General features: G+C 68.4%; 3 protein-coding genes and 1 long non-coding RNA gene across 4 annotated transcripts in view; 2 read left to right on the top strand and 2 right to left on the bottom strand.

Annotated features, from left to right (window-relative positions):
• Positions 1-788: 788 nt before the first annotated feature.
• Positions 789-1,675, top strand: LOC141972796 (uncharacterized). Its single transcript, XR_012635434.1, has 3 exons — positions 789-988; positions 1,322-1,372; positions 1,502-1,675. It is a non-coding gene; the product is annotated as an uncharacterized LOC141972796 (long non-coding RNA).
• Positions 1,676-2,125: 450 nt separating this feature from the next.
• Positions 2,126-3,874, bottom strand: YIF1B (Yip1 interacting factor homolog B, membrane trafficking protein). The gene is made up of 8 exons (XM_074930709.1): positions 3,731-3,874; positions 3,378-3,637; positions 3,192-3,296; positions 3,014-3,092; positions 2,877-2,934; positions 2,607-2,762; positions 2,415-2,508; positions 2,126-2,310 (listed from the first exon to the last, which is right to left on the bottom strand). Exons 1-8 carry the CDS (start codon positions 3,756-3,758, stop codon positions 2,155-2,157), a joined length of 936 nt encoding a protein of 311 aa, XP_074786810.1. The 5' UTR covers positions 3,759-3,874; the 3' UTR covers positions 2,126-2,154.
• A 1,113-nt stretch (positions 3,875-4,987) lies between these two features.
• LOC141972725 (potassium channel subfamily K member 6-like) lies at positions 4,988-8,911 on the top strand. The gene is made up of 5 exons (XM_074930677.1): positions 4,988-5,174; positions 5,950-6,345; positions 7,896-8,074; positions 8,465-8,521; positions 8,906-8,911. Exons 1-5 carry the CDS (start codon positions 5,012-5,014, stop codon positions 8,909-8,911), a joined length of 801 nt encoding a protein of 266 aa, XP_074786778.1. The 5' UTR covers positions 4,988-5,011.
• Positions 8,912-8,966: 55 nt separating this feature from the next.
• Positions 8,967-22,053, bottom strand: part of LTBP4 (latent transforming growth factor beta binding protein 4) — a 17,501-nt gene continuing 4,414 nt past the window's right edge. Inside the window, exons 5-24 of the mRNA XM_074930676.1 lie at positions 21,195-21,341; positions 20,931-21,107; positions 20,021-20,149; positions 19,427-19,552; positions 19,208-19,333; positions 18,436-18,555; positions 18,236-18,364; positions 18,021-18,146; positions 17,132-17,254; positions 16,893-17,024; positions 16,682-16,813; positions 15,609-15,734; positions 15,190-15,510; positions 14,238-14,306; positions 14,014-14,142; positions 12,552-12,698; positions 11,905-12,057; positions 10,677-11,114; positions 10,474-10,599; positions 8,967-9,326 (exon numbers count right to left, since the gene is read on the bottom strand). Of these exons, the coding sequence (XP_074786777.1) occupies positions 9,190-9,326; positions 10,474-10,599; positions 10,677-11,114; positions 11,905-12,057; positions 12,552-12,698; positions 14,014-14,142; positions 14,238-14,306; positions 15,190-15,510; positions 15,609-15,734; positions 16,682-16,813; positions 16,893-17,024; positions 17,132-17,254; positions 18,021-18,146; positions 18,236-18,364; positions 18,436-18,555; positions 19,208-19,333; positions 19,427-19,552; positions 20,021-20,149; positions 20,931-21,107; positions 21,195-21,341 (3,113 nt within the window). The 3' untranslated portion in view covers positions 8,967-9,189. The remainder of the gene's footprint in view (positions 9,327-10,473; positions 10,600-10,676; positions 11,115-11,904; positions 12,058-12,551; positions 12,699-14,013; positions 14,143-14,237; positions 14,307-15,189; positions 15,511-15,608; positions 15,735-16,681; positions 16,814-16,892; positions 17,025-17,131; positions 17,255-18,020; positions 18,147-18,235; positions 18,365-18,435; positions 18,556-19,207; positions 19,334-19,426; positions 19,553-20,020; positions 20,150-20,930; positions 21,108-21,194; positions 21,342-22,053) is intronic.

The raw sequence follows: 22,053 nt of genomic DNA, 5'->3' as shown, positions 1-22,053 counted from the left end.
GAGCAACGCCTACACCCTCTGAGGGGGGGCTCCCCCTCTTTGTGGTCACCCCCCCCCCCTTCAAAATGACTTCGCACCTCGCTTGTTCTTTATCATCGTTTTTCCGGGTGGTTTTGTGGTTTTTTTTTTTCCCCCCTCTCGGGTGTGTCGATTTTTTTAAATTTTGTAGAAAAAAGGGATGGGGGAGACGGGGGGGGCACCCCTAAAATCATACAAACCCCCTTTTTATCTTTTTTTTTTTTTTAAGGGGGGGCTCCCTTTTACCCAGCTCTTCCCACCCAAGGGGGCCGGGACCCTCTCCCAGTGATTTTTTTTTTGGGGGGGGGGGGGAGATCCAAGTGATTTTGGGGGTTGGATGTTGCAGTAATTTTTTTTTTTTTTTTTGAGGGGGGGTCCCCAGTGATTTCAGGGAACCCCACCCCCTTGTTTTCTCTGTGTGGGTGGGGGGGGCTGTTTGTGATCGTTGTATCGAATCAACCAGATTTAATTCTTAATTTTTGGGGGGGTTTTATACATTAGAGGGACTTTTTAATTTTTTTTTTTTTTTCCTGAATAAAGGGAAATATAAAACACCCTCCGGGGGGGGCTTGGGATTCTTGGGGGGGGGGAACGGAACGACACACAAACACCCCCCAAAAACCCCCTGAAGGGCTCAAACAAAAACCCCACATCTGCTGATTCAGCAAAGACAAACCCGTGGCCCCACCCTGGGGGAAAATTGGGGTGTTGGGGGGGGGGGGGGGGAAATAGGGGCGGTTCTGTCTCTTATCTTGGGGGGGGGGGGGGGGGCGGGCTGTCCTGAATCTTGCCCCACCCCAAATCTTTGGCCCCACCCCTCCCTGGGAGGCACCGCCCAGGGCAATGTCCCCCCCCCGCCCCGCCCCGCGCACCCACAAAAGCCGGGGGGGGGCCCGGGGGGGGGGCCAGCTGCTGGCAGCGCCCCGCCATGGAGACGCAGCGCCCCAAGGAGCCGGGCAGGAGGCACGAGGTGAGGGGCTGTGGGACCCCCCCCCCTTTACCCTGGGTACCCCCAAACTGTCACCCACATACACACCCCCCCCGGGGACCCCCCCCCCCAGCCCTGGGACCCCCCCGACTCCCAAACAGCCCCCTCCCCCCCCCCCCCCCCCAGTCTGGGACCCCCCCCCCCTCACCCTGATGGCACCAGGACACCCTGAGTCTGGGACACCCCCCCCCAAGCTTGGGGACCCCCCTTCAGCACCCCACTTCCCCCCCTAGAACCCCCAAACCCCCCCAGGAGCCCCTGGCTGGGTGGGGGGGTCACCCCAGGGCCCCCCTTAACTCCCCCCCCCCCCGCCAGGACGGCCACTCCTCCGACTCCTCCAGCTCCAGCTCTGACAATGAGGGGAAGGTAAGGCCAGAGACAAACCCCCCCCCCCAAAAAAAAAGTGTCCCCTGCACCCCAAACCCCCCCGGCCTGTCCCCTGCACCCCATGGGGGGGGCACACAGCCCTGTGACCCCCCCATTTCCCCCCCCCAGCACCACAAACCCAGCCACGAGCACAAGAAAAAGAATAAAACACCCAAGAAGCCCAAAGAGAAGAAAAAGGAGAAGAAAAGTCCCTGAGGGGGGGGACAGGGGGGTGACAACACCCCCCCGGCCCCCCCCCGGGGCGTCACCTGCCCCCCCGCTCTCTGCTATTAAAGAGCCAAGTCACAGGAGCAAAGTCCACGGGTGTCACACCGCGGTGTCATGGGGTGGGAGGGGGACACAGAGCCGCGGGGGTGCCCCCCCTGCACCCCAAGATCCTCGGGGGGGGGCCCACGAAAAGTTGGGGGGCGGTGTCAGGGGGAAAGGAGACCCCCAAAATCTGGTGGGTTTAGTGAGGGGGGGGGGGGCCGCACCTCACAACTGCCTGTTCCCGCATCTTGAAAAGCAATATTTCTGATGCTGGGGGGGCCCAAACACACCCCCCCCCGCGATGAAAACCCCCCTCAAAATCAGGGTAACACCCCCCCCCCCCCCAAAAAAAAAAAAAAAAAAAAAAAGGGTCCAGATGCCACACACAGACACTGCGGCTCCCCGGGTTTATTGAAGCACCCGAGGGCAAAGTGGGGTTTGGGGGGGGGGGGGGGGGTAAAATGGGGCTGGGGGCGTCTGGGGGCGTTTGGGGGGGTTCGGGGGGGCCCCCCTCACCTGAGGAGGTGGTAGGTGAGCCAGTACATGAAGAGCGGCTGGGCGGCGGCGATGGCCATGGTCAGGTACATCCGCAGCTGGTTCTTGGCCCCTCGCACCAGCACCCCCTCGGCCGCCGCCTCCGAGAGCAGCTTCAGGCGCAGGGTCCTGATCTGGGGGGCAGGAAGTCATTAGAAAAAAAAATTAATAACAGGGATAAACATCGCCCTCGCTAAAAAAAAAAATAAAAAATAAAAAAAATTAAGTATTTTTTTACCATAAAGACGAAGATGCTGAGGCAGCACCAGCTCAGCACCACGTAGTAGCCCGTGGGGCCGAAGAGGAGCCCGGAGATGAGGCCGATGATCATCCTGCCGCGGGCCCAGAGCGTTATTGGGGCGGAAAAACTTCAGACACCCCCCCGCCAACAAAAAAAATAAAAAAAAAATAAAAATCTTCTCTGTCTCACCCCACGTATTTGTAGCCGGCGAAAGCGAGGAGGTCGATGGTGGTGAGGTCGGTGTTGACGGTGACGAGGTAGAGGCTGAAGAGCACGGCCAGAACCTCCACGATGAGCCAGGCCAGCGCCGAGCTCGCCTGCAGGCCCAGGCTGTCGGGGGAGAACCTGGGGGGGGGGGCAAAAAAAATACGCTTTTTTTATTTTTTAGGGGGGAGCACCTCGAATTTAGCAACGGGGGTGCTGCCCCTTTTCTAAACCCCGCGGGGACGGGGCTCTCACCTGTTTTGGGTGCCCAGGGCCAAACCAGCGACGAGGATGTAGGTGATGAAGGCCATGACTTGGGGGGGGGAAGGAGAAAGCGTCATTTTTTTGAGGGGGGGGGGTCTCTAGCTGGGGGCGGTTTTGGGGACACGTACCCGGGATGTAGAGATCGGGCGCGTTGACATCAAATCGGGGGGCGACCGGAGCGTCCTGCTGGTACCTCACCTGCCAGTCCTGGCGATGTCGGGGCGGGGGGGCGCACAAACCGTTAGAAGCCCCCGGTAACGCCCCCCCCTCACCCCCCGGTAACCGGCAGTCCCCCCCCGCCCTCACCTGATGCACAAAAGGGAAAACGAGGAGCCCCAGTTTCCTGCCCACGTAAACGGTGTCGACGGCGAAATAATACTTGAGCTTCCCCACCGGGATGAACCGGTCGAGCTGCCGGGGGGGGATAAAAACCGGGAGGGGTCTCGGTAACCGGCCACGCGGCCCCGTTTCCCCCCCCGGCCCCCCACTCACGTTGCGGTCCACGATGTCGCGGCCTTGACTGGCCAAACTGGTGCCGTAAGCCACGGCCAGGCTGGAGACGGGCTCGGCCAGGAACGACGCGGGAGGGGAGTACGGGGAGGAGGAGGAGGAGGAGGAGGAAGATGGCGGCGCAGCCCCGTAGCCCCGGCCCGGGTGGGTCCCGCCGCCGCCTCCCGCCGCGCTGGTGTCATCGAAAAGGGGGTGAGGATCCGCCATTCGCGGCGCCGCCGCCGGGACGCGGCGCTTGGGGGCTGCGGGGGGAGAGCGGGGGGGTGAGGCGAGGCCGGAGGCGGGGGGGCGGCCGCCCCGTGTGTGTGTGTCCCCCCCCCCCCGCCGCCGCTCACGGTGCCGCGTCGCCCCGTCCAGCTCCATCGCGACGCCTCCTTCCGCTTCCGCTTCTTCCTCACGTGACCCCGCCAAGCGCCGCGCTGATTGGTTGCCCCCACCGGAAGTCGTTGGCGCGGGGGCGCCCGGGTCTCATCAGGTGACCGGAAGTAGCTGGAAGAGGAGGAGGAGGCGGGACGCTGTGCCCGGCGTCAAGATGGCGGCGCGCTTGTCGCCATGGCAACGGGCGTCGTGGCTACCGGACCGGCTCCGGTGGCCACCAGGAGGCGCCGCCACGCCCCGGGCCCCGCCCGCGGGGGGGGGGGGGTGTGGGGGGTGTGTCCGTCCCCCCCCCGCCGCGGGAGGAAGCGGCCGGTCCCGTGGCAGCGCGTGACGGTCCCGTGAGCCCGCGGGGGGCGGCCCCGCTGCTCGCCAGTCCCCCCAGTTACCCCTTACTGGTCACCCCGGTTACCCCCAACACCCCAGTTCTCCCAGTTCCCCCCCAACACCCCAGTTCCCCCATTACTGGTTCCCCCAGTCCCCCCCCCACACCCCAGTTCTCCCAGTTCCCCCCCCAACACCCCAGTTCCCCCATTACTGGTTCCCCCAGTCCCCCCCCACACCCCAGTTCTCCCAGTTCCCCCCCCAACACCCCAGTTCCCCCATTACTGGTTCCCCCAGTCCCCCCCCACACTCCAGTTCTCCCAGTTCCCCCCCCAACACCCCAGTTCCCCCATTACTGGTTCCCCCAGTCCCCCCCCCACACTCCAGTTCTCCCAGTTCCCCCCCAACACCCCAGTTCCCCCGTTACTGGTTCCCCCAGTCCCCCCCCCCCCACTCCAGTTCTCCCAGTTCCCCCCCAACACCCCAGTTCCCCCATTACTGGTTCCCCCAGTCCCCCCCCCCCCACTCCAGTTCTCCCAGTTCCCCCCCCAACACCCCAGTTCCCCCATTACTGGTTCCCCCAGTCCCCCCCCCCCCACTCCAGTTCTCCCAGTTCCCCCCCCAACACCCCAGTTCCCCCATTACTGGTTCCCCCAGTCCCCCCCCCCCACTCCAGTTCTCCCAGTTCCCCCCCCAACACCCCAGTTCCCCCATTACTGGTTCCCCCAGTCCCCCCCCCCCCACTCCAATTCTCCCAGTTCCCCCCCAACACCCCAGTTCCCCCGTTACTGGTGGCCCCGGTGCCCCCCCGCGGTGCCGCCCCCCCGGGGCGGGTCCCGGCCCGAGGCCGCGGTGATGGGCGGGGGGGGACACACACACACACACACGGGGGGGTGTCACACACACACACGCGCGCGATGGGGCGCGGCGCGGTGCTACTGGTGGTCGCCTACGCGGGACTGGTGTTACTGGGAGCACTGGGCCTGCGGGCGCTGGAGGGGCCCCCCCGGACCCCCGACGCCTCCGAGTGGGACTTGGCCACCGCCCTCCTCTTCGTCACCACCCTCCTCACCACCGTGGGTAAGGGACCCCCCCGACACCCCCCCCCGAAATTGGGGACCCCCCCCGAGATCTGGGACACCCCCCCCCCAGGAGATTGGGGACCCCCCTGTGCACCCCAGGACCCTCTGGGCACCCCGGGACCCCCAGGGGCCCTGGGGAGCCCCGGGACACCCCCCCCTGCACCCCAGAACCCCCCCTTTGCCCCCCAGACCCCCCCGGACCCCCCCTCCCAGCACCCCATGACCCCCACGTGCACCCCAGGCCCCCCCCCGAACCCCCCTGCACCCCATGATCCCCCCTGGATCCTGGGACCCCCGTGTGCACCCCATGACCCCGTCCCCTACCCCCCTCTTGCCCCCCATGACCCCCGTGTACCCCCCAGGGCCCCCCCCCAGCCCCCATGCCCCCCCCTTGCCCCCCATAACCCCCATGTGCACCCCAAGACCCCCATGACCCCTACATGCCCCCCCCTTGCCCCCCATAACCCCCTCATGACCCCCCATGACCCCCACATACCCCCCAGGGCCCCCCCAGCCCCCCATGACCCCCCCTTGCCCCCCATAACAATCCCCCAATGACCCCCCATGACCCCCACGTGCACCCCAAGACCCCCACGACCCCCACGTACCCCCCAGGGCCCCCCCCCAGCCCCCCATGACCCCCCCCCACCCCTCTCTCCCCCCCATCCCCAACCTCCCTTCCACCCCCTCACCCCTCCAACCTCAGGGTTGGGGGTCAAGGTGAGGGGTCAGAGACCCCACCCCCCCACCACTAACCGCCCCCCCACCCCAAGGTTACGGCGGGGTGACCCCGGTTTCCGCCTCCGGCAGAGCCTTCTGCGCCGCCCTCGCGGCCCTGGGGGTCCCGGCCACCATGTTGGCGCTGGCGGGCGCCGCGCGCCGCCTGACGGGACCCTTGGTGGAGCGGCCCCGGCGGTACCTGCGGGCGCGGTGGGGGTACAGCCGCCGCGGCGCCGCCCGCGCCCATTTCCTGGCGTTGGTGGGGGCCGTTTTGGGGGGGCTGGTGCTTCTCCCCGCCGCCGTTTTCGACGCCCTGGAAGAAACTTGGAGTTACTTGGACGCCGTTTACTTCTGCGTCATCTCGCTCTGCACCGTCGGCCTGGGGGATCTCGTGCCGGCCCGGCAGCCGCGGCAACCGTGGAGGCAACTCTACCAGTTGGCTGTGGCTGGTGAGGGGAATCGGTTGGGGTTTGGGTTTTGGTTTTTTTTTTGGGGGGGGGTGGGAGGGGGGCAGCTGAACTTCCCTGGATGCCCCCAAAAGCCCCAAAACGCCTTCGAAGGGAAGAGGGCGTTGGGTTGATGATGGGATGATGTTGGGTTGGGTTGACGTTGGGTTGGCGTTGGGTTCCCGTTGGGTTGATGTTGGGTTGATGTTGAGTTGCCATTGGGTTCCTGTTGGGTTGAAATTGCGTTGCTGTTGAGTTGACGTTGTGTTGACGTTGAGTTTCCGTTGGGTTCCCGTTGGGTTGACGTTGGGTTGCTGTTGAGTTGACGTTGAGTTGACGTTGGGTTGACGTTGGGTTCCCATTGGGTTGATGTGATGTTGGGCTGCCGTTGGGTTCCCGTTGGGTTCCTGTTGGGTTGCCGTTGGGTTGCCGTTAGGTGGCCGTTGGGTTCCCGTTGGGTTGCCGTTGGGTTGCCCTTGGGTTCCCATTGGGTTCCCGTTGGGTGGCCGTTGGGTGGCCGTTGGGTTCCTGTTGGGTTGCCGTTGGGTTCCCGTTGGGTTCCCGTTGGGTGGCCGTTGGGTGGCCGTTGGGTTGACGTTGGGTGGCCGTTGGGTTGCCGTTGGGTTGATGTTGGGTGGCCGTTGGGTTCCCGTTGGGATGCCGTTGGGTTGCCGTTGGGTTGCCGTTGGGTGGCCGTTGGGTTGCCGTTGGGTTGCCGTTGGGTGGCCGTTGGGTTCCCGTTGGGATGCCGTTGGGTTGCCGTTGGGTTGCCGTTGGGTTGCCGTTGGGTGGCCGTTGGGTTGCCGTTGGGTGGCCGTTGGGTGGCCGTTGGGTGGCCGTTGGGTTGCCGTTGGGTGGCCGTTGGGTGGCCGTTGGGTGGCCGTTGGGTTGCCGTTGGGTGGCCGTTGGGTGGCCGTTGGGTTGCCGTTGGGTTCCCGTTGGGTGGCCGTTGGGTGGCCGTTGGGTGGCCGTTGGGTTGCCGTTGGGTGGCCGTTGGGTGGCCGTTGGGTGGCCGTTGGGTGGCCGTTGGGTTGCCGTTGGGTTGCCGTTGGGTGGCCGTTGGGTGGCCGTTGGGTGGCCGTTGGGTTGCCGTTGGGTGGCCGTTGGGTGGCCGTTGGGTGGCCGTTGGGTGGCCGTTGGGTTGCCGTTGGGTGGCCGTTGGGTGGCCGTTGGGTGGCCGTTGGGTGGCCGTTGGGTTGCCGTTGGGTGGCCGTTGGGTGGCCGTTGGGTGGCCGTTGGGTGGCCGTTGGGTTGCCGTTGGGTGGCCGTTGGGTTCCCGTTGGGTGGCCGTTGGGTGGCCGTTGGGTGGCCGTTGGGTGGCCGTTGGGTTGACGTTGGGTGGCCGTTGGGTTCCCGTTGGGTGGCCGTTGGGTGGCCGTTGGGTGGCCGTTGGGTGGCCGTTGGGTGGCCGTTGGGTTGCCGTTGGGTTCCCGTTGGGTGGCCGTTGGTTTGCCATTGGGTTGCCGTTGGGTGGCCGTTGGGTGGCCGTTGGGTGGCCGTTGGGTGGCCGTGCCGTCGGGTTGACGTTGGGTCCTTGGCGGCGTCTCCCCCAGCCTATCTCCTCGTGGGTTTGACGGGCGTCCTGCTGTTGGCGCAGAGCTGCCACCGCCTGGCCCGGCTCCACGGCCTCGCCCGCGCCGCCAGCGACGAGGAGGAGGAGGAGGAGGAGGAGGAGGAGGAAAGCGCCGGGTTGCTGGAGGGGAGGAAGGACGGCGAGAAACCAGCGCGGGGGGCCGGGGGGTCACGGAGGGCGGGGCCGCCGTAACGGGGCGCGGCGGTGGCAGATGGGGGGCACTGGGAGGCATTGGGGGGCACTGGTGGACACTTGGGAGGCACTGGTGGGCACTGGGGAGGCGCTGGTGGGCACTGGTGGGCACTAGAGGGGCGCTGGTGGGCACTGGTGAGCACAGGGTGGCACTGGGGGTGCACTGGTGGACACTGGTGGGCACTGGTGAGCGCTGGGGGGACACTGGGGAGCACTGGGGAGACACCGGTGGGGCACCGATGGACATTGGTGGGCACTGGTGAGCACTGGCGAGCGCTGGGGGGACACTGGGAGGCACTGGAGAGCACTGGGGGGGCACTGGTGGGGCACTGGGGTCTACTGGGGAGCACTGCTGAGCACTGGGGGACACTGGGAGACACTGGTGGGCACTGGGGGGCCACTGGTGGGGCACTGGCAGGTGCTGGTGAGCACTGGGGGGACACTGGGAGGCACTGGTGGGCACTGGGGGGACACTGGGAGGCACTGGTGGACACTGGGGGGCACTGGGGGGGCACTGGGGGCTACTGGGGAGCACTGCTGAGCACTGGTGGACACTGGGGGGGCCACTGGGGGGGGCAATAAAAGGATCCCCAAAGCAGGCTGGTTTCACCCCATTTTTTCAGTGGGGGGGGGCGCCTCAATCCCATGGGGGGGGGTCCCAGTCCCGGGGGGGGGGTCCCAGTCCCGGGGGGGGGGATCCCCAATCTCACAGAAGGGGGTGGCGGGGGGGGGGGTGGTGGATGCAAACAGCCCCCCCCCGGCACCTCGTTTTATAGAAAAACCTTTATTCTGTAAAAGTTATGACGGGGGGGGGGGTGTCCCCAAAACACCCCCCCGGCCCCCCCCCCCCCCCCCCCGCCAGGATGCTCTATGGCACCCCAAGGCCGGGGTGTGGGGGTGCGGGGGGGGGGCACACTCAGAACTGGGGTGCCCCCCCCCGCCCCACTTCTCCATGGGGGGGGGCAGGACGGTGCCCCCCCCCCCCAGGGTGTATTTTTTTTTTTTTCTCTGTATTTATATTTATATACACACACAATAAATACGGCCCCCCCCGACCCCCCCCACCGCCGTGGGGGGGTCCCTCAGGCGCGGGGGCGCAGGCAGCGGGGGGGGCGCAGCGCCGGGGGGTGCCCGGGGGGGCACAGGCAGCGGAAGGAGCCGGGGGTGTTGAGGCAGCGGCCGGGCAGGCAGAGGCCCCCCCCCCGGCACTCGTCCACGTCTGGGGGGGGCACGGGGGAAATAAAACGGGGGGGGGGGGATAAGGAGGAGGAAAGGGGGGGGGCGGGCAGGAGGGGATTTGGGGGTGGGGGGGTGTCAAGGAGGGGGGGTTGGGTCATGGGGGGGGGCGCGGGGTGCTTGGGGGGGGTCAGGGTGTTCTGGGGGGGTCAGGGTGTTCTGGGGGGGGGTCAGGGTGTTTCGGGGGGGGGTCAGGGTGTTCTGGGGGGGTCAGGGTGTTTCGAGGGGGGTCAGGTTGTTTTGGGGGGGTGTCAGGGTGTTTCGGGGGGGGTCAGGGTGTTTTGGGGGGGGTCAGGGTGTTTCGGGGGGGTCAGGGTGTTCTGGGGGGGGGTCAGGGTGTTTTGGGGGGGGTCAGGGTGTTTCGGGGGGGTCAGGGTGTTCTGGGGGGGGGTCAGGGTGTTTTGGGGGGGTCAGGGTGTTTCGGGGGGGGTCAGGGTGTTCTGGGGGGGTGTCAGGGTGTTTTGGGGGGGGTCAGGGTGTTTTGGGGGGGTGTCAGAGTGTTCTGGGGGGGGGTCAGGGTGTTTCACGGGGGGTCAGGGTGTTTCAGGGGGTGTCAGGGTGTTCTGGGGGGGTCAGGGTGTTTTGGGGGGGGTCAGGGTGTTCTGGGGGGGTGTCAGGGTGTTTTGGGGGGGTCAGGGTGTTTCGGGGGGGGTCAGGGTCTTCTGGGGGGGGTCAGGGTGTTTCGGGGGGGGTCAGGTTGTTTTGGGGGGGTGTCAGGGTGTTCTGGGGGGGGTCAGGGTGTTTCGGGGGGGGGTCAGGGTGTTTCAGGGGGGGTCAGGGTGTTCTGGGGGGGTCAGGGTGTTCTGGGGGGGGGTCAGGGTGTTTCAGGGGGGGTCAGGGTGTTCTGGGGGGGTCAGGGTGTTTTAGGGGGGGTCAGGGTGTTCTGGGGGGGGGGTAAGGGTGTTTCAGGGGGGGTCAGGGTGTTCGGGGGGGGGTCAGGGTGTTTCGGGGGGGGGTCAGGGTGTTCGGGGGGGGGTCAGGGTGTTTCGGGGGGGGGTCAGGGTGTTTCAGGGGGGGTCAGGGTGTTTTGGGGGGTGTCAGAGTGTTCTGGGGGGGGGTCAGGGTGTTTCAGGGGGGTCAGGGTGTTCTGGGGAGGGGTCAGGGAGTTTTTTTTGGCGGGGGGGTCTCACCGACACAGTCCAGGCGGGCGGGGTCCAGCCGGTACCCCGGGTCGCAGTCGCAGGTGAAGCCGTCGGGGACCCGCACGCAGCGGCCGTGGCGGCACCCGCTGAGCACCCCGCACTCCTCGCCCCCCCCTGCCACGAACGGGGTGTGACGGGGGGGGTCGGGGGGGGTCCCTAAACCCCCCACACCCCCCCCCCAAGCAACTCACCATCTTCCTCCTCCTCTTCCTCGTCCTCCTCTTCCTCCTCCTCGACGAACCCCCCGGTCCCGTGGGGTTGGAACAACCAGGGGGGGCCCGGGTGGGGGTCGGGGGGTTCGTAGCGCGGCCCCCGGGGGCGGTGTTGGGGTGGGGGGGGGAGCCGGGGGTCCTCGAAATCCTCCCCCTCGTAACGGGGGGGGGCATAAAGAGGGTCGTAACCCCCCCCCACCCCCCCGCCGCCGGTGGCCGCCGCCGCCCCCCCGAAGCCGAAAGGGTCGTAGTCGGAGCGGGGGGGCGGGGGGGGCACGCGGGGCCCCCCGAAAATCTCGGGGCCGTACGGGAACCCGTAGGGGGGGGCGAAGTCGGGGGCGTATTCGTAAGAGGGGGGGGCGCGGGGGGGGCCGTAGCTGGGGGGGCGCAGCACGTTGCAGAGGAACTCGAAGTCATCTGCGGGGGGGGGGAGGAGGAGGTGGGTTTGGGGGGGACACACACTCTGCCCCCCCCCCCCCCCAAAGTCCTGAGGTGGGGGGGAGGGATGGGGGTCCCCATTTTGGGGGGTAAAAGGGTCGGGGGGGGTCTGGGGGGGGGAAAGGGGGAGCCCAGATGGGTTAAGGGGGGGGGGGGGGGGAGTCGTTGTTATGGGGGGGGGAGGATCTAGGGGTGCGGGGGTCAGGATTTGGGGTGTGTGGGTCAGGATTGGGGTGTGTGGGTCAGGATTTGGGGTGTGTGGGTCAGGATTGGGGCGTGTGGGTCAGGATTTGGGGTGTGTGGGTCAGGGTTCGGGGCCTGTGGGTCAGGACTGGGGTGTGGGTCAGGATGGGGGTGTGTGGGTCAGGATTTGGGGTGCGTGGGTCAGGATTTGGGGTGTGTGGGTCAGGGTTCGGGGCCTGTGGGTCAGATTTGGGGTGTGGGTCAGGATGGGGGTGCGTGGGTCAGGATTTGGGGTGCGTGGGTCAGGATTTGGGGTGTGTGGGTCAGGGTTCGGGGCTTGTGGGTCAGATTTGGGGTGTGGGTCAGGATTTGGGGCGTGTGGGTCAGGATTTGGGGTGTGTGGGTCAGGGTTCGGGGCCTGTGGGTCAGATTTGGGGTGTGGGTCAGGATGGGGGTGTGTGGGTCAGGATTTGGGGTGCGTGGGTCAGGACTGGGGTGTGTGGGTCAGGATTGGGGTGTGTGGGTCAGGGTTGGGGGCCTGTGGGTCAGGACTGGGGTGTGGGTCAGGACGGGGCGCGGGGCTCACCCGAGTGCGGGGCGGGGCAGAGCGCGCACTCCATGCCCCAGCCCTGCCCGCGCAGGCAGCAGCACTCCGTGTACGTCACCGCCCGGTCCAGGCGCGGGCGCCCGCACACCAGGTCGGGGCCCACCTCCTGCCAGCACACGCCCTGCGCCGCCTCTGGGGGACACCCCGCACCCCCGCACCCCCGTCACCCCCCGTCACCCCCCATCGCCCCCCGTCACCCCCTGTCACCCCCTGTCACCCCCCGTCACCCCCTGTCACCCCCCATCGCCCCCCGTCACCCCCCCGTCACCACCCATCACCCCCATCACCCTCCATCGCCCCCCATCGCCCCCCCGTCACCCCCCGTCAGACCCCGTCACCCCCATCGCCCCCCCAAGCCCCGTCACCCCCCGTCACCCCATCATCACCCCCCATCACCCCCTGTCAGACCCCGTCACCCCCCATCACCCATCAGCCCCCCAGCCACCCCCCCGTCACCCCGCATCAGACCCAGTCACCCCCTGTCACCTCCCATCGCCCCCCATCGCCCCCCGTCACCCCCCCAGGCCCTGTCACCCCCCGTCACGTCACCCCATCATCACCCCCCGTCACCCACCACCCCCTGTCACCCCCCGTCCCCCCGGGCGGGCCCCCCCTCGCCCCCTCACCCAGGTGGGTGTCGTTGCCGACGCAGCGGCGCTGGGAGGCGTCGAGGAGCAGCGGGGGGGGGCAGGCGCAGTGGTAGGACCCCACCGTGTTGACGCAGCGGCCCCCCAGGCAGGGCTCGGCCTCCGCCGCCGCGCACTCGTCGTTATCTGCGGGGCAGGGCGGCTGGGCGCGGGCAGGGCGCGGGGCGCGGGCAGGGCGCAGGCAGCAGTCAGGGTGCAGGCAGGGGTCAGGGTGCAGGCAGGGGTCAGGGTGCAGGCAGGGGTCAGGGCCAGGCAGGGGTCAGGGTGCAGGCAGGGGTCAGGGTGCAGGCAGGGGTCAGGGCCAGGCAGGGGTCAGGGTGCAGGCAGGGGTCAGGGCGCAGGCAGGGGTCAGGGCACAGGCAGGGGTCAGGGCCAGGCAGGGGTCAGGGTGCAGGCAGGGGTCAGGGTGCAGGCAGGGGTCAGGGCCAGGCAGGGGTCAGGGTGCAGGCAGGGGTCAGGGTGCAGGCAGGGGTCAGGGCCAGGCAGGGGTCAGGGTGCAGGCAGGGGTCAGGGTGCAGGCAGGGGTCAGGGCCAGGCAGGGGTCAGGGTGCAGGCAGGGGTCAGGGCGCAGGCAGGGGTCAGGGCACAGGCAGGGGTCAGGGCCAGGCAGGGGTCAGGGTGCAGGCAGGGGTCAGGGTGCAGGCAGGGGTCAGGGCCAGGCAGGGGTCAGGGTGCAGGCAGGGGTCAGGGTGCAGGCAGGGGTCAGGGCCAGGCAGGGGTCAGGGTGCAGGCAGGGGTCAGGGCGCAGGCAGGGGTCAGGGCACAGGCAGGGGTCAGGGCCAGGCAGGGGTCAGGGTGCAGGCAGGGGTCAGGGTGCAGGCAGGGGTCAGGGCCAGGCAGGGGTCAGGGTGCAGGCAGGGGTCAGGGCCAGGCAGGGGTCAGGGTGCAGGCAGGGGTCAGGGTGCAGGCAGGGGTCAGGGCCAGGCAGGGGTCAGGGTGCAGGCAGGGCTCAGGGCGCAGGCAGGGGTCAGGGCACAGGCAGGGGTCAGGGCCAGGCAGGGGTCAGGGTGCAGGCAGGGGTCAGGGCCAGGCAGGGCACAGGCAGGGCGCAGGCAGGGTGCGGGCAGGGTGCGGGCAGGGGTCCGGGCGCAGGCAGGGCACAGGCAGGGCGCAGGCAGGGGTTCAGGAATCAGGGCACAGGCAGGGGCCAGGGGTCAGGGCGCAGGCAGGGGTCAGGGATCAGGGTGCAGTCAGAGGCTCAGGGTGCAGGGCTCAGGGTGCAGGCAGGGTGCAGGCAGGGCTCGGGGTGCAGGCAGGGGTCAGGGTGCAGGCAGGGGATCAGGGTGCAGGGCTCAGGGTGCAGGGGTCAGGGTGCAGGGCTCAGGGTGCAGGGGTCAGGGTGCAGGCAGGGTGCAGGCAGGGCTCGGTGTGCAGGCAGGGGTCCGGGGTCAGGCAGGGTCAGGGGTCAGGGGTCAGGCAGGGCGCGGGCAGCGGCTCTCACCCACGCACTGCAGGTGCTCCTGCTCGTAGTAGAAGCCGCTGGGGCAGTAGCAGCTGAAGCCGGGGGCCGCGTTCAGACAAACCCCCCCCCGGCAGAGCTGCCCCCCGAAGAGGCGACACTCGTCCACGTCTGTGGGGACACGGGTGGCGTCGGGGGGGGCCCCAGAGACCGGGGGGGCCCCCCCGGGGGGACACACCCCCCCCCCCCCCGCGGGCAGCACTCACCTGCGGGGGGGCCCTGGGGGGCGGCGGCCGCTCGGCCCTGCCCGTGCGGGCAGACAGCGAGGTGCTCGGCTGGGGGGGGACACGGGGGGGTCACGCACTGCCCGCGCGCCCCAAAACCTGCCCCTGCGCCCCAAAACCTGCCCCTGCACCCCAAAACCTGCCCGTGACCCCCAAAACCTGCCCCTGTGCCCCAAAACCTGCCCGTGTGCCCCAAAACCTGCCCGCGTGCCCCAAAACCTCCCCGCGTGCCCCAAAACCTGCCCGCGCGCCCCAAAACCTGCCCCTGTGCCCCAAAACCTGCCCGTGTGCCCCAAAACCTGCCCGCGTGCCCCAAAACCTGCCCGTGTGCCCCAAAACCTCCCCGCGTGCCCCAAAACCTGCCCCTGCACCCCAAAACCTGCCCGTGACCCCCAAAACCTGCCCGTGACCCCCAAAACCTCCCCGCGTGCCCCAAAACCTGCCCGCGCGCCCCAAAACCTGCCCCTGCGCCCCAAAACCTGCCCGTGACCCCCAAAACCTGCCCGCATGCCCCAAAACCTGCCCCTGCGCCCCAAAACCTGCCCGTGACCCCCAAAACCTGCCTGTGACCCCCAAAACCTGCCCCTGCGCCCCAAAACCTGCCCGTGACCCCCAAAACCTGCCTGTGACCCCCAAAACCTGCCCCTGCACCCCAAAACCTGCCCGTGACCCCCAAAACCTGCCCGCGTGCCCCAAAACCTGCCCGTGACCCCCAAAACCTGCCCGTGCGCCCCAAAACCTTCCCGTGACCCCCAAATCCTTCCCGCGCACCCCAACTCCCTGCCCACTCCCCCCCCGCCCTCCCCACACCAAGCACGGCTGAACCCACGGAGCCGAGGCCTTGGGGGGCGTGCGCGTGTGTGTGTGTGTGTGTGTGTGTGTGTGCCCCCCACCAGCTTTTGGGGTGAAATCTGGGGGTTCGGGGGGGCCCTACCGGTGCCGGGGGCGGGGCAGGGCGGGGCAGGGCACCGGGCGCCCCAGGCCCAGCCCAGGGTGCAGCAGCACTGCTGGCGGGTGACGTTGGGCGCCAGCACCCCGCAGGCTTTGCTGAAACAGGCGGCGAGGCCGGCGGCAGGCGGGGGGGGCCGGGGGGGATTTTGGGGTGCGGCGGGGGAAGGCGGGGGGGCCCCGCAACGCCCGGTCACGGGGTCAAACTCCTGGCGGGTGTCGGGGCAGAGGCAGAGGAAGGAGCCCTCGACGTTCTCGCAGCGCTCGGCCCCGCAGACGCCCCGCAGCGTCTCGCACTCGTCCACGTCTGGCAGAAAGAAATTTTTTCTCAGAGGGGAAAAATTTGGGGTGTCCCCACGGCCCCCCCCAAAATAATAAATAAAGCGGGGGGGGGGGGACCCGTACCCACGCAGTGGTGGCCGTGGCGGGCGGTTTCGTAGCCCGGGTCGCAGGCGCACTGGAAGGAGCCGGGCAGGTTGTGGCAGGCGGCGTGAGCCCCGCACAAGGTCCCGTTGGAGCATTCGTCCACGTCTGGGGGGGTCACGCACACACACCAGGGGGTTTGGGGGGGGCCCCATGGTGGGGGTGACCCCCCCCCGCCCCCGATTTGGGGGGGTGTGGGGGGTGTGGGGGGTAGCTGAGCACGCCCTGGTGCGTGGTTGGGTCTCGCCGGGTGCCACGGACTTGATGGCACCCCCGGGGGCCTGCTATAAGATTCTGCCCCATGGCGGGGTCCCTCTGCCCCATGGCGAGGTCCATCTGCCCCACAGATGGGTCCCTGATGTCCCCCGTGGTCCTTCTGTCCCTCTGTGCCCCACAGCGGCGTCCCCGATGTCCCCCAAGGTCCCTCGAGACCCCATGGCGTGGTTCTTGGGGTCCCCCATGGTCCTTCGGCTCCCTTCTGCCCCATGGCGGGGTCCTTCTGCCCCATAGCGGGGTCCCTGATGTCCCCCATGGTCCTTCTGCCCCAAAGCGGGGTCCCTGATGTCCCCCAAGGTCCCTCGAGACCCCACGGCGTGGTTCTTGGGGTCCCCCATGGTCCTTCGGCTCCCCTCTGCCCCATGGCGGGGTCCCTCTGCCCCATAGCAGGGTCCCTCTGCCCCATGGCATGGTCCCTGATGTCCCCCGTGGTCCTTCTGCCCCCCCTGTGCCCCACAGCAGCGTCCCTGATGTCCCCCAAGGTCCCTCGAGACCCCACGGCGTGGTTCTTGGGGTCCCCCATGGTCCTTCTGCTCCCCTCTGCCCCATAGCAAGGTCCCTCTGCCCCATAGCGGGGTCCCTCTGCCCCACGGCGTGGCCCCCGATGTCCCCCAAGGTCCCTCGAGACCCCACGGCGTTGACCTTGACGTCCCCCACGGCCCCTCCGTCCTCCCACAACCCGCTGTCCCCCACGACACTCCGTGTGTGTGTGTGTGTGTGTCCCCCTCCCGCCCCACACCCTCTCCGCGCCCCCCATCTCCCCGCCCCACATCGCTCACCCACGCAGTCGCCCCCGTCGCCCGCCCGGTAGCCCGGTTGGCAATCGGCGACGCAGCGGTAGGAGCCGGGGACGTTGTCGCAGCGTTGGGCGCCGCACAGCCCCGCGCCGTACTCCTGGCACTCGTCCACGTCTGCGGGGACACGGCGAGTCGGCGACACCCCCAAACCCACCCCCCCCAAACCTCCGGCGGCCCCCCCCCGGCCGCTCACCCACGCAGTCGCCCCCGTCGCCCGCCCGGTAGCCCGGTTGGCAATCGGCGACGCAGCGGTAGGAGCCGGGGATGTTGTCGCAGCGTTGGGCGCCGCACAGCCCCGCGCCGTACTCCTGGCACTCGTCCACGTCTGCGGGGACGGGCGGACGGGTCACGACCCCCCGCCCGGCTCCGTGACCCCCCGTGCGGGCCCGTGACCCCCGCGCCCCCCGCCCCGGGGTGGCCGCGGCCCCTCACCGCGGCACCGGGCCTTGTCGGCGTCGGTGCGGAACCCGGCGGGGCAGCGGCACTCGAAGGAGCCGTCGGTGTTGGCGCAGCGGCCGCCGGCGCAGACGTCCCCGCGCTGGCACTCGTCCACGTCTGGGGACGGGGCGGGGGGGGGACTGGGGTGGGTGGGGGGATACTGGGACTGGGAGGGGGACGCGGGGACTGGGGTGGGGGTACTGGGAACGGGACACGGGGACTGGGAGTGGGACGCGGGGACTGGGGTGGGGATACTGGGAATGGGACATGGGGACTGGGAGTGGGACACGGGGACTGGGAATGGGACACGGGGACTGGGAGTGGGACATGGGGACTGGGAATGGGAGTGGGACATGGGGACTGGGGTGGGGATACTGGGAATGGAAGGGGATACTGGGACTGGGGTGGGGATACTGGGAATAGGAGCAGGACACGGGGACTGGGAGGGGGACACGGGGACTGCAGTGGGGATACTGGGACTGGGATGGTCACAGGCACTGGGATGGGTATGGGGATACTGGAAATGGGATCTGCATACAGGGATTGGGATGGTCACAGGGAATGGGATGGCTATGGGGATACTGGGACTGGGAGGGGGGCACTGGGACTGGCACAGGCACTGGGATGGGTGTGGGGATACTGGGACCGGGTCAGGTATGCAAACTGCGACAGGGATGGGGGACGGGGACACGGGGACTGGGATGGATATGGGGATACTGGGACTGGGCTGGGGCTATGGCGATACTGGGAATGGGATGGGGATGACGGGACTGGGATGGGGACACCGGGACTGGGAGGGGGACACAGCAACCGGGATGGGGACACGAGGACTGGGAGGATCCCGGGGCCGGGGGGCGGGGCAGGGGGGGCCGGGGGTCCCCACCGGCGCAGGCGGTGCCCGCGGGGGTGGGGGCGTAGCCCTGGGCGCAGAGGCAGCCGTAGGAGCCCTCCGTGTTCAGGCACTCGCCGTGCGGGAAGCAGAAGTCGCCCTCCAAGCACTCGTTGACGTCTGCGGGCGCACACGGGGGCGTCGGGGCGGGCGTCGGGGTCCCCTTGGGGGCCCCCACCCCCACCCTGAAGCTCCCCCCCCCAACTCACCCGCGCAGGGCGGGTTGCCACCGGCGCCCAGGCGGTAGCCGCGCCGGCACTCGCAGCCGAAGGAGCCCTCGGTGTTGACGCAGCGGCCGTGGGGGCCGCAGGGGGACCCCCCCGCGCACTCGTCCACGTCTGGAGGGGGGGACAGGAGCGTTGGGGGGGTCCCCGGTGGGGTTCGGGGGGTCCCCGGGGCCGGGGGGTACCTGCGCAGCGCCCGCGGTGCAGCTGGAAGCCCTGGCGGCAGGGCCAGCACTGGAAGGAGCCCGGAGTGTTGACGCACTCCTGGCCCGGACACGCCGCCTGGTTCTCGCACTCGTCGATGTCTGAGGGGGACGGAGGGGGTCACGCGCCCGCCGGGGGGGCGCCCTGGCGTGGGGACCCCGCGGCGTGGGGACCCCGTGGCACAGGGACCCTGTGGCATGTCGAGCCCGTGGTGTGGGGACGCTGAGACAGCGTGGGGACCCCGTGGCGTGGGGACCCCGTGGCACAGGGACCTCGTGGCATGTCGAGCCCGTGGTGTGGGGACGCTGAGACAGCGTGGGGACCCCGTGGCGTGGGGACCCCGTGGCACAGGGACCTCGTGGCATGTCGAGCCCGTGGTGTGGGGACGCTGAGACAGCGTGGGGACCCCGTGGCGTGGGGACACCGTGGCACAGGGACCTCGTGGCATGTCGATCCCGTGGTGTGGGGACGCTGAGACAGCGTGGGGACCCCGTGGCGTGGGGACCCCGTGGCACAGGGACCCTGTGGCATGTCGAGCCCGTGGTGTGGGGACCCCGTGACCTGTGGACCCCGTGATATGGGGACCCTGTGACGTGGGGACCCCCTGGGGTGGGGACTCTGAGTCCCGTCGAGCCCGTGGTGTGGGGACCCTGTGGCACACGGACCTTGTGGCAAGTCGAGCCCGTGGTGTGGCCACCCCGTGGCACCGTGCTCCCACCCCACGGTGCCCCCCGCGGTGTCCCCCCCACTCACCCTCGCAGGGCTCCTCGGCCGCCCTCCCCCGGTAGCCGGCCGGGCAAGCGCAGCGGTAGCCACCGGGCAAGTTCTCACAGCGCCCGTGGGCGCAGGGCGGGGGGGTCTGGGCGCACTCATCCACGTCTGGGGGGGGAGAGGGGCCGCGCTCAGGCCCACCCATGGGTGCTGGGGGGTGCGGGGGGGGATGGGGTTGGGGGTAGCCGCGGTGCCCCTGACCTTGGCACTCGTTGCCCGCGGCGCTGGGCTGGTAGCCGGGCGAGCAGAGGCAGCGGAAACTCCCCACCGAGTTCTCGCAGCGCCCATGGGTGCAGGGCCGGGGGCTGCGGCGACACTCGTCCACGTCTGGAGGGGGGGGATAAAGGAGGGGGGGGAGTGGGTGTGTGCTCAGAGAGGTGGGTGGGTGCGCGGGGAAGTGGATGCAAGGGATGGGTGCCCAGGGGGTGGGTGTGTGTGCCCCGGGGTGTGGGTGTGTGCCCGGGGGGGGTGTGTGTGTGTGCCCCGGGGTGTGTGTGTGTGCCCCGGGGGGTGTGTGTGTGTGCCCCGGGGGTGTGTGTGTGTGTGTGTGCCCCGGGGGGTGTGTGTGCGTGCCTCGGGTGTGTGTGTGTGCGCCCCGGGGGGTGTGTGTGTGTGCCCCGGGGGTGTGTGTGCCCCGGGGTGTGTGTGTGCGTGCCCCGGGGGTGTGTGTGTGCGCCCCGGGGTGTGTGTGTGTGTGTGTGCCCCGGGGTGTGTGTGTGCGCGCCCCGGGGTGTGTGTGTGTGTGTGCCCCAGGGTGTGTGTGTGTGCCCCGGGGGGTGTGTGTGTGCCCCTCACCGATGCAGTGGGTGCCCTGGGTGCTGAGCCAGAAGCCGGGGTGGCAGAGGCAGGTGTAACCCCCCCGGCGGGGGACGCAGCGCCCGGGGCCGCAGACCTGGGGGTTCCGCTCGCAGACGTCGCCGGGGGCTGCGGGGAGAAGGGCAGCACACGCGTGTGCGACGCGCCGGCGGCTTCCGCGCGCGTGCGGCACGGGGCGGGACCGCGTGGGCAACCCCGGGCGACCGCGCACGCGCGCGTGAAACAGACGTGCGTGCACGCGTGTGCAACCCCACGCGCGTGAAACTCGTGTATGCGCAAGTGTGCACACGTGCGTAACCCCACACGTGTGAAACACACCGATGCGCAAGCGTGCACACGCGTGTAACCCAGGGAACCGGGAACACGTGTGCGACCACACGCGTGTGAAACGCATGTATGTGCAAGTGTGCACGCGTGTGCAGTGCCACAAGTGTGAAACACGCGGACGTGCAAGTGTGCACATGTGTGTAACTCTAGGCAGCTGTGAACACGTGTGCGACCACATGTGCGTGAAACGCATGTCCGTGCAAGCGCACACGCGTGTAAGCCCACTCATGTGAGACATGTATGCGCAAATATGCATACGTGTGTCACCCCAGACGACTGTGAACGCGTGTGCGATGACACGTGTGTGAAAATACATGTGCAACCGCACACGCGTGTAACCCCCAACCGTGGACACGTGCAACCACACGCGTGCGAAACGCATGTACGTGCGACCGCGCCCGCGTGCGTAACCCCGGGCAGCCGTGACCACGCGCGTGACCACACCCACCCCTGCAAGCCCAGGCAACCGCACAGACGCGTAAACGCGCACGTGCGCGACAACACACGTGTGCAACCGCGCACGCGTGTTCACCCCCCCCACCACGATTCGCACGCCCGGTACCTGTGTCGCGGGTGGGCGGGGGGGGTCCCAGCAGCCCCGGGGTGGGTCTCGGCACCACGATGACCTCGGGGGCCGGGGGGGGCCTCTGGGGGGCCACCGGTGGCCGGGTGGGGGCCAGCGCCGGCCCCCGCGTGACGGCGGGGGGGGGCCCCGCGTGTCGCTCGTCCTGCCAGCGGGCTGCGGGTTGGGGGGGGGGGGGGTGTGTGAACCCGGTGGGTTCGATAATTCTGGGGGGGGGTGGGGTGATGTTTTTGGGGTGCTCACGTGTGGCGGGGGGGGCGGCGCTGGCCCCGCGGGGGGGCCCCAGGGGGACGCGGGCCCCGTCCTGCCCCAGGTACCGCGTGTTGTAGCGGAGGTCGGCGGCCGAGTAGTGGTACCCGGGGCCGGCCGGGCAGGTCTCCTTGAACCCGTCTGCGGGGGGGGGAAGCATCGGGGGGGTGAAATTAGCGGGGCAGGGGGTAAGAATGGAGGGGAGGGGGGTAAAAATGTATGGGAGGGGGTAAGAATGGAGGGGAGGGGGTAAAAAATGGTTGGGAGGGGGTAAGAATGGAGGGGAGGGGGGTAAAAATGTATGGGAGGGGATAAAAAATGATTGGGGGGGTAAAGAATGATTGGGGGGGGTTAGAAATTATTGGGGGGGTAAAAATGTATGGGAGGGGGATAAAAAATGATTGGGGGGGTAAAAATGTATGGGAGGTGGTAAAAATGTATGGAAGGGGGATAAAAAATGATTGGGGGGGTAAAAAATGATTGGGGGGGTAAAAAATGATTGGGGGGTTTTAGAAATTATTGGGGGGGTAAAAAATGATTAGGGGGGTAAAAAATGATTGGGGGGGTTTAGAAATTATTGGGGGGTAAAAAATGATTGGGGGGGCTAAAAAATGATGGGGGGGGCTAAAAAATGATTGGGAGGGGGCTAAAAATGTATGGGGGGGTTTCAGAAATTATTGGGGGGGTGTAAAAATGGCTGGGGGGTTTTAGAAATTATTGGGGGGGTAAAAATATATGGGAGGGGGGTTAAAAAATGATTGGGGGGGTAAAAAATGATTGGGAGGGGGATAAAAATGTATGGGGGGGTTTTCAGAAATTATTGGGGGGGTAAAAACGATTGGGGGGAATTAAA

The sequence above is a fragment of the Athene noctua genome, chromosome 35, assembly GCF_965140245.1.
Source record: "Athene noctua chromosome 35, bAthNoc1.hap1.1, whole genome shotgun sequence".
In the NCBI taxonomy this organism is placed as follows: domain Eukaryota; kingdom Metazoa; phylum Chordata; class Aves; order Strigiformes; family Strigidae; genus Athene; species Athene noctua.
This window is presented reverse-complemented; position numbering and strand designations above follow the sequence as displayed.